This window comes from Panthera tigris, chromosome C2 (assembly GCF_018350195.1).
Source record: "Panthera tigris isolate Pti1 chromosome C2, P.tigris_Pti1_mat1.1, whole genome shotgun sequence".
NCBI classification, from domain to species: domain Eukaryota; kingdom Metazoa; phylum Chordata; class Mammalia; order Carnivora; family Felidae; genus Panthera; species Panthera tigris.
The window spans coordinates 15875674-15886413 of NC_056668.1; the positions used below are offsets into that span (position 1 = coordinate 15875674).

Below are 10740 nucleotides of genomic sequence, written 5' to 3' on the forward strand. Positions count from 1 at the left end.
CAAATTTTCCTGATTCCTATCCAGTTAATCCTAATGAACTTAACACCCCACCACATTTAGTCATTCTCATAATCCTTGAAGTGTCTGTGACAGAACCCATTACTGTTACTGATCTGCCACCTGTGAGTAATTGACATTTCTCTTTAAGTAGAACTTTTTTATTCTTTAAAAGCACCATACAGTGAACTAGCTCAATTGTCAACCAAATACCATTTTCTGATATTAAAGAAATGATCAGTTATATTGGATGGAATAAAGAAGATTTGAATAACGGAAGAGACATGTTGCTAGAGGGCTTGATAATGGATCATCCAAGGCACCTTCGTGACCTGGATCCCCTCTACATGTGCTGGTGTTTTGTGCTACCAGTCTGTGAAACTAACAGCCCGATCACGAACTGGGATGAATTCACTCCACTAAGTAGCTGTCAGGGTCTTGGGCTAGTTTGCCATCAACCGAGGGAAACCTAACACAGCCGGACCCCTCCTCTCAGACTGCAACTCTCTCACTCAATCACAAACTAGGTGAACATTTTTCTGTTAGATAATCAGTACTCTCTTGAGTGTCTTCATAGACCTCTGTTAGACACTGCATACAATACGTATAATGACAGTTCAGAGCATGAGTTGATGGAGGCAGAGTCCAGGTAAGAGAAGTCAAGGTTCTAGAGGGAAATAGATATACACTCAACTTTGAAATTTTGAAGAGACCGCTTAATGAAGGGGCTGTTTACAGAGGTGTGGCCAGGTTTAAAGAAACGCTTACTATCCCGAGGCCTGAAAGGTCTGCTGGCACTGAGGAAGGACTGCCCACAAAAGCTATGGTCTTAAGGGGTCATAGCCATTGTTAGAATCCCACCCAAACAGGAAAGGGGTAGTGAAGAAATGCCCTAGCCTCTTTCTGCTGCCATTCTCCTCCTTCCTAACAGGGCATTAGCTGAACCCAACCATAAGAAAAGCAGAAAAGTTGAATGGTATAGGCTGCAGAAGTCAGTTTTTCAGAGTCCAGAGCAGGGAAAAGAAGGACCAAGCATGTGTTTAGGGGACAAACAAAAAGTAACTAGCACAAGAGAAAATTGTCCAAATGATGAGCCCCTAACCAGGCCTTGGTGGTCAGGGTTGTGAGGAAGGGACAGGTTCAGGCCCATACCAATTTAATTGTGCTTTCCTGCCTCACAGACCTTTTTTCTCTCCCCACTATGTCTCCTTCTCCACTGGTCTCAGCCTCTCTTGAGGGTTTGACTCAGATCCTGTCTCCTTCCTTAAATCTTTCCTGATAGCCCATTTCATTGATCGTGCACTCCTCTTAATCCCCACAATAATGCCTATACGGGTCATTTAACGCTTAGCCTTTTTATCTTCATTGTTATATATCTTATTAGATAATACGTCCTGATCCTCAAACTAAAAAGAAAACCCCAGGAAGGAATGAAGGATGAAGCTCTACATATAGTAGTTACTCAATAAACGTTTATCAGAGGTGAGAAGAATTCCATGAAGACAGACAGGATTAACCAAGATAATGGTGTTTGATTTCACAGAGTAAATTCTCTTGGAGAAGGTAAGCCATGTTTCCTTTGGAGCAGTGGGACTGAGCTCTGTTTTTCTTTTCAGATGTGTAACCTTTCTTTTTTTCTGAATTCAGAAGCACTAAATAGTAATCCTAAAACTTCAAACAATACAGAAACATACAAATCAGTCCTTCCCTTCTTCCCTCCACCCACATTTATCCAACTGTTCATAGTTTGGTAAATTCTCTTTCTGACTTTGTTCATGTATGTGTAATGATATAACAAGAATAGTAAGACCATAATTGTTTATATCCTTCTACAATCTACTTTTTTTAGGTAACCATGTATCATGAACATCAGTGTTAATATACATTTTTTTAATGATCTCATGATTTTCTACTATTTAGATACATATTTATTTAACTGATCTATTGTTGAACACTTAGGTCATTTCTGATTTATTGTAAATAATAAGCAGTGAACATCCTTACAAAAAACTTTTTTTTAATATAATGTCTGATTTTTTTCCATAGGTCAGCTTCACAGAATTGGAATATTTAGACCAGTTTTTCCTATAGCAACTTTTTCTTCTGTGACACTTACCCCACATTAACCACCTTTGTGTGTGTGTGTGTGTGTGTGTGTGTGTGTGTGAACACATGCCAATTTGATAAGTTAAAATTATCATGTTGGGGTGACTTCCACTTTTGGTACAACATAATAGGTATACTTTTCCTAAGTTGTCCTGCTAAATACAACTAGGAATCTTGAACATTATTTCTAAAGGAAACACAAAAGAAGTGGAGAAGAAGGCAGATCAACTAGGGACCTTGGGACCCAAGGAAAGACACAGTGGTAACTTCCTTCGGTATTCTTTTTTGCCTCAAATATCCCAGACTTGATTAAAGAAGCAGCAAACCAGAAATACCAAGGGTACAGACCAAAAAAGAATTTTAAAGCCCCCAAAAAGCCTGCTCTCTCTAAAGTACCAAGAAAGGTGCAGCCAAGCAAGATGGAAAACATTTAGATAGTTAAATGCTCTACACCAAGCAAATAGCACAGAAAATACTGTAGCCTCTACCTGACCCACACCAGCAAAAGGAGCCTTGATTCCATCGTCACTGAGCTATAATAAGCACTCAGTGCCCACTCCTTGTCAGGATGGTACCAAAAACAATCTGATTAGGGACCCAGGACTTTCCTCCCTGCCTGGTGATAAGAAGGACCTTACCACAGTTTTGGTGTTAGACCTGTGTCACATCCATGTCAGACCACATGGGGAGCCTGTACTTCCACTCTCATGCAGCGATAACAAGGCATCTCTCCTTCACCCAGCTGCAGTGATGTCCAAAAGGCCTAGTGGGGAGTCCAGACTTTCACCACCGCCTGTCAGTAACAAAGGATCCCCTCAACATGGTGTTAGCAGAGGCCACATGGGTAGCAATAAGGAGGCACTCCCACCCCTCCTAGCCATAAGTCCCCCATTTTTTTACCCTCCTTTCTGGAGCAGTATCAGAAAAAGTATGCTAAAATGGAAGATTTGAGTAGTGTTCAGTCTCACAATACCTAAAATGTCCAGATTTCAATAAAAAAATCACTCACATACCAAAAACAAGGAAAATCTCAAACTAGGTGAAAAAGACAAAAAATAGATGTCAATGCCAGGATAACAGAGATGGTAGAATTACCTGACAAAGATTTTAAAACACCCATCATAAGTCTGCCTGGCTGGCTTAGTTGGAGGAGCATGGGACTCTTGATCTCGGGGTCATGAGTTCAAGCCCAATAGTGGGTATAGAGATTACTTACATAAATAAATAAATAAATAAATAAATAAATAAATAAATAAATCTTAAAAAATAAACGAAACACCTATCATTAAAATTTTTCAGTGACAATTACACACTTCAAGCAAAAAAAGCAGGGGGTGGTGCAGCTGGATGGCTCAGTTATTTGAGCGTCTGACTCTTGATTTCAGCCCAGGTCATGATCTCACAGTTAATGAGATCGAGCCCTGAATCAGGCTCTGTACTGTCAGTGCACAGAGCCTGCTCAAGATTCTCTTCCTCCCTCTCTCTCTGCTCCTCCCCCCCACCTCTGTCTCTCAAAATAAATAAACAAGAGTCTCAGTAAAGACATAGAAGATATAAAGAAGAACCAAATGAAAATGTTAGAGCTCACAAATGCAATAACCAAAATTAAAGACACAGTAGATAGACTCAACAACAGAAGGAAGGAGACAGAGGAAAGGATCATTTAACTGGAAAACACAATAATAGAAATTATACAATCTAAACAATGGAGTGAAATAGGCCAAAAATAAATGAACAAACAATTTTAAGAACACGTGGGACTATAACAAAAGATCTAACATGTCATTCCAAAAGGAGAGGACAGAGCTGAAAAAGTACTTGAAGAAATGATGGCTGAAAATTTCCAAAATTTGTCAAAAAGCATAAACAGATTCAAGAAATTGAATGAATGTCAAGCACAAAGAACTCAAAGAAATTCAAATCAAGACATCATAGTCAAACTTCTGAAAACTAAAGACAAAGAAAAGGTCTTGAAAGCAAGCAAGACATGAACCTTAGCTATAAGGTTCAAATAAGAGAATATTTCTTGCCAGAAACTGGGGGCCAAAATAAAGAGGCATAATATTTTTCAAGTGCTGAAAGTAAAGAATTGTCAACCTAGAATACCACATCCAGTGAAAATATCCTCAGGAATGAAGGGTAAATCAAGACAATTCTAACATAAAGGAAAACTAAGAGAATTTGTCACCAGCAGACCTACCCTAAAAAAATGGCTCAAGTAAGTTCTCTATATGGAAAAGAAACAAAAAAAGAATTATTATGGAGGAAATGTCATGAAAAAGGCAACAGTATGGTCAAATAAAATGGGTTTCCCTTCTGTTGAGTTTTCTAAATTATACTTGGTGGCTGGAGCAAAAAGTATAACACTCTTGTGGTTCTAAATGTATACAGAAGAAAATTTTAAGGTCGTTATATTACAAATGGGGGAAGGTAAAGGAACATAAAGTAACATAAAGTGTCTGCACATCAAACTGCTAAAATAAGACACTGGTGATGTTTTACGGGTGTGTGTGTGTGTGATGTTTTATATAGGTGTGTGTAGAGTAACCACTAAAAGAGTTATAAAAAGAAATGCAAAAACATTATACATTAACCAAAATGGAATTCCAAAATATCTTCAAGCTACAAAAGGCAGGGAAAAGAAAACAAAGAAATGAAAAATATAGAAAGCAAACAGAAAATAAAATAGTTGACTTAAGCCTTAACATATCAGTAATTGTATTAAATGTAAATTGTCTAAATACAGTAATTAAAAGGCAGAGATTTGCCCCCCTCACCCCCACACAAACCCATACTTACAAAGAATTATCTGGTCTGAAATATCAATAGTTCCAAGATTGAGAAATCCTAAACTAGAATCTAGTTAAGTCTAGACTCTAGACTTTCAACAAATTCATGTTTTCTAGCTGCTTTCTAAGGTACCTAGTGCTGGTTCCTGAGCCTTCCTAAAGTTCTGCAACTTCCCTACCCACCTGACCAAGCAGCTAATAGAGGAAAGAAAGCTGAAATCTAAATTACAACTCACTTGCCACTTTCCACCTTTCAAAATTTTGTTAATAGCTTTTGTTATTCCCTTTCCCTTTGTCTTTGAGAATTTATCCTTTTACTCTCATTTTAATGGGGTCCCAGAGAAAGGGAAATATTTATACAAGGCTCATCCTCCGTGTTTTATCAGAAGTCCCCACACTTTTTTGGGAAAATGCAATTAAAATTATCTTTTAAAAAATCCAACTTGGGGGTGCCTGGGTGGCTCAGTCAGTTTAATGTCCGACTTTGGCTCAGGTCATGATCTCACGGTTTGTGGGTTCGAGCCCCAGGTTAGGCTCTGCGCTGACAGTGTGGAGCCTGCTTGGGATTCTCTCTCTCTCCCTCTCTCTGCCCCTACCCCACTTGCACTTTCTCTCTCTCTCTCTCTCTCTTTCTCAAAATAAATAACTAAACATTTTTTAAAAATCCTACTTGATTAGCATCTCAGTAACCTTTATAAGCCTGGAATGAGGAAGACTTCTCTAACAAAGATTCAACATCCAGAAGCTATGAAAGCAAAAGTTGATGAATATGCCTACTTAAAAACTCATGAGTGGTACACACAGACACAAACAAAATACCACAAAAAAAGACTATTAGAATTTTCTTAGGGTTGCCTGGCTTGCTCAGAAGAGTGTGCCACTCTTGATCTCAGGGTCGTGAGTTCAAGCCCCATGTTGGGGATAGAGATTACTTAAATAAATCAAAAAAAGAATTCTTTGTTTTTAAACAGGAGAGGGGTTACTATGTAAAAACTTAAGCTTTAGTATGGCAACTTTTGGAAGACAACTTGGCAATATCTGCCAAAATTTTAAATGTTGTACCTATTGCTCCAGCAAGCCACCTCTACAAACTTACCCTTGAGTACACAGTATTAACAGTTTGCCAAACTGTATATCTAAAAAGAACTTCTATTGTAGAAGTGTTCATAACAGCAAAAGTGTGGAAACAACCCAAGTGCCCATCAATAGGTAAAGAATGCAATAAATCATGACATGTCTGCATGATTCAGTCTGACAGTCAACCACTAGAAAGAATGAGACAAACCCCTATGTACTGACTGTGAATAGATCTGCAACATATATTTGGAGGGGAAGAAGTGGGGGGAGGGGGAAGATATGTATATGTGATCCCTGTGGGTATACTTTGATTATATATCTCACTTTTTACATACATTTAAACTTTATACCACCATCTATTTTCTATAGAGGTATATATGTCATGCCTAAAATGTTTTGTTTCTGAAATACCAAAACTCTTTGTCTTGGACGGGAGACTTAGGCAGATAGAGGAAGAGATCACCAGCAGAAACTGTATCTTCATTTTTCAACCTTCTACCATTGGACTTTTTTACCTTGTCCTTTTTTTTGTTTTTTGTTTGTTTGTTTGTTTAATGTTAGTAGGGGTTACTTGCACTGTGGATTATTAGCATTTATTTTCTCTTCTTCACAGTCTTCTGCTTTTTAAAAACCAGTAAACACTAATATTAAGAGAAAAATATTTACCATCTACATAACTAACTCTACTCTATTCATTCTAGGTTTCCAAAGTAACCAGTCATAGCCTCTCTCCTGGCTATATCATTGATATGACTTTTGACTACATAATTAGTTTACTTCAAGGAAATTGCTCATTGTGGTAGCTCAAGATGCCAGATCAACTATCTAGATACAGAGGAATTTGGTGCCTGGTTATTATTAGAGTTTTATGGCTTTCACTGGACTGGCCTATGGTTTGGATCCTTAGTATATTACATCTGTTTAAATTTCATGTTTTATGAAGAAATCAAATACGCTTTCAATAAGTACCTCTGTTGATCTATTAAGTTCTCCCAAGATTGTATTTATAAATTATCTCTCTTATCCTCACCTCCTTAGAATTTTACAGATATCCAAAAATGATTGAGATTGAACAGGCAGAGGCCCAGCTCTCTGAGCTAGACCTGCTCGCCAGTATGTTCCCTGGTGAAAACGAGCTCATAGTGAATGACCAGCTGGCTTTAGCAGAAGTGAAAGATTGTATTGAAAAGAGGACAATGGATGGACGATCTTCAAAAGTTTACTTTACTATCAATATGAACCTGGACATATCTGAGGAAGAAATGGTAATTCAGTTTGCTTTTGGAAGAACTAAAATATATCAAGACTTAAAACAGCACTTAGGACATGTTCTTCCTTTTTTATCAGGTGATGTTTTCTCTGGCCTGTATTCTTCCCTTTAAATACCCTGAAGTTCTGCCTGAAATTACTGTCAGGTATGTTACAGAAATTGGCCAACATTAGACTTCAAATTTATCTGAAAATGAAAGCAATTCTTAAGTTTGTTTTATGTTGCAAGAAAATTGATTTAGTTTTTGTATTCCATATCTTTTCCATCAGATCAGTATCACTAAGTAGATCTCAGCAGACTCAGCTGAACACAGATCTAACTGCATACCTGCAAAAGAACTGTCTCGGAGATGTCTGTATATTGAATGCCACAGAGTGGGTTAGAGACCATGCTTCTGGCTATATCAGCAGAGACACCACACCTTGCCCTGCTCCAGGAAGTACAGTCCAGCCAGTTGATCTCATTCTCACAAGACTGTGGATCTATAGCCATCACATCTACAACAAATGCAAAAGAAAGAATATTCTAGAGTGGGCAAAGGAGCTTTCCCTCTCTGGATTTAGCATGCCTGGGAAACCTGGTGTTGTCTGTGTGGAAGGCCCACAAAGTGCCTGTGAAGAATTCTGGTCAAGGTTTGCTTTCACAAATTTTGTATGCTGGGTCAATAATTTTAGTAGTAAACAGGATACTAGAGATGAGGGAATTAGTATATCCCCGGGATTGTACCTTATGGGGATTCAGTCTCAAGTCAGTGGATAAGACAGAATTTACACATGGTTGGCATCACCCCCCCTCCCTGACACAGTGCACATACGAGATGTTCTATAAATAACTGTTGAATTGAGCCGCTGCCCAATATGCTATGATCCCCTCCAGTTCCATTGATCTGATTCTTCTTACTGATGTGACAAACTGTGCATACCTATGAAACAAAGGGATTTCTAATCTTCTTATTTCTGTACTGACTTCCTAAATGAATTTCTAAGACGTCCTCTTGAGAATCTGAGAGCAGATTCCACATTTCTAAAATGTTGATATGAGGCGGTAGCAATAAATGAGTTTGGGGATAGGATGGTGACCAGCATCATATTTGATTAAAACAAATCCCTGTGAGATAAAAGTAGGTTTTTTACTTCCAGGAAGAGGCATTGCTAAGTCTGTTATATAACTTGTATTTTCAGTGCTCTAGAAGGCAAAACAAATTCTCACTATTTCTACTTTGAAACTTTCTTTTCAGACTCAGAAAATTAAACTGGAAGAGAATTTTAATTCGCCATCGAGAAGACATTCCTTTTGATGGTGCAAATGACAAAATTGAAAGAGAGAGAAAATTTTCATGTTTTGAAGAAAAAGTATTCAGCGTGAATGGAGCCCGAGGAAACCATATGGATTTCGGTCAGCTGTATCAGTTTTTAAATTCCAAAGGTTGTGCAGATGTTTTCCAGATGTTCTTTGGTGTGGAAGGACAATGACTGGGCAGAGGAGTAGTTGAAAGTATTTTGTCACTGTTGGCCTTTCGACTTTTCCCTCCACTGTCTCTTGAAAGATGAAGTAATTCTTTTTTAGCCCCCTTCCAGAATGTTAGGGGGGAAAAAAGAGGGAAAAAAGGTAGTATAGCTGAAATGTATCTGTTAAAAAGATGTCATAACTGAAAGGAGAACTGTTTTAAGTATAATCTTAAAATCGTTGATAGAATGTTCTTGACATAGAAATTACCCATTTTGAAAGAGAAATTAATTACACCAGAGGGAGAGGCAGGTCCAGCTTGCCATCTTCTCCCGCCTGTCCCCCCAGCCCTGCTTCCACTAAGAACATGGAAAAGCTAGATGTTCACTCTCCCAGCCTCTCTTCCGCTAGGGGTGGTCTCAACACAAGACTTTGGGTGGGGGACTACTGGGGAAACTTCTGCTTTCCTGGTCAAAAGCACAGATGCAGCGAGGGCACCTCTTCTTCCCCTTCCTGCCACAGACACTACAGAAAAGGCTGAAGCTGCAGTAGGGCAGGAAGGGCCAAGAAAACCACAGAGATGCCCGTTCCTACGTTGTTGAGCTGCCGATCCAACACCAGCCCCTGCCTATCTCTAGACAGCTTGTTATGAAATAAAACCAGTTTCATTTCATTTTCTGTGCCTGTTACTAGCAGCTGAAAGCCAGATTGCCAAGTAGACTTTTCCCAAAGTCTTAGTTTTGCATCTACCCAGCCATTTGATACACAAACAGGTGGAAGTTTTTCTTGAACAGAGTTGGCAGTTCCTCTCTATTTTGGTATACTTCCCTTGTCCCTGTCCCTGGGCTCACCTCACAGAAGGCTGAGGCACCAGAGCTCAAACTTTTCAACAGATTTCAACAACTCATCAGATTGGTAATTTACAAAATTTGGTCTTGGCAAACTGGATCAACACATTTTTCATACTGGAAATGGCTTTCTATAAATTTAGTTTCAGCAATTGACCTAGAGTCAAATAAACACACTACCTGGTTTTTGTGGCCCTCCATAAGTCAGTTCCCAAAATACTTATCAAATAATACTTACTAGCTGCCAGCACTCCAGTCAGTACCATGCAATGAGTATTCCTTGAAGATTCAAACTTGGTTAGAGGAATGGGTGGGGGCAGGCGGGGGCAGACACAATACATTATTTATCTTAGTAAAAAGTTGGAGGCAACCTATGTGCCCATCACTACGTGAATCAGTAAGTGCAATATGATACATATGATGCAATACTATGTAGAATTCAGAAGGAATAAAGTAGAACTAACAAGGCAATGTGAGTAGATCTTAAATGTAAAGGTGGTTAAACACCATTCTGTAAAAGGAAGGGAGGTGTATGCAAAATGACCTCCAAAAACCAAGGCCCTAAGACTGAAGGACTATGAGTCCAGCTTGACAAGAAATGGTTTATTAGGGGGACTTAAGGACAGAAGGGACAGAAGCGTGTCTTGGATGGCCACAACATGAGTACATCTCCACAAGTCCAGCTTTCCTAGGACCTACTTTTTTACAGCCCTGGAGGCTGGGAGTATATGCTGCAGGACCACTCAGGAGGAAATACCTGAGAACAGTTGTATCTCCAGAGGACATCAAAGATGCTATGCCCCAAGGATCTACCTAAGGGTGTAGTTAGGCCAAGAGAAAGAATGGGGAAAGATGGCCTGCGCTCAAAAAGGCTTCAAGTCACAGAGTGGTCATCATGGCAGATTTGTCCAAGATGTTTTAGTCTGCTTCACACAAACACAAATAAGAATCAGAAAGGTATTTATAGCACAGGGCCTATATTGGATGAACTCTTATGCACCTCTCCAGATTCCACCCCTACTGCCCATTGTCGTGTCAGTTGCCCTGTAAATACCAATCTTTCCTTTGCTGTCACAACAGTCAGATGGACCAGCTGTTCATGTAGAGTGAGTCCTCCAGTCACTTCCAGATGTGAATGAAAAAGCCTATAGAGCAAAGGATCTGACATCCCTAGAAGCCTTCAAAGGGGCCAGAAGATGCAGTTACT

The 10740-nt window shown here is 39.2% G+C and overlaps 1 protein-coding gene across 4 annotated transcripts in view; it reads left to right on the forward strand.

Annotated features, from left to right (window-relative positions):
- RWDD2B (RWD domain containing 2B) overlaps positions 1-9358 on the forward strand; it is a 15611-nt gene extending 6253 nt beyond the window's left edge. For 3 of the 4 annotated variants that reach the window (XM_042998786.1, XM_042998787.1, XM_042998785.1), the window contains 6 exons: positions 1382-1560; positions 7008-7234; positions 7317-7384; positions 7509-7871; positions 8477-8664; positions 9208-9358. In XM_042998786.1, the coding sequence (XP_042854720.1) occupies positions 7028-7234; positions 7317-7384; positions 7509-7871; positions 8477-8664; positions 9208-9287 (906 nt within the window). In that variant the 5' untranslated portion in view covers positions 1382-1560; positions 7008-7027 and the 3' untranslated portion in view covers positions 9288-9358. Of the gene's footprint in view, positions 1-1381; positions 1561-7007; positions 7235-7316; positions 7385-7508; positions 7872-8476 lie in introns of all 4 variants that reach the window. The other variant, XM_007075037.3, reaches the window with a different exon arrangement.
- Positions 9359-10740: the final 1382 nt, after the last annotated feature.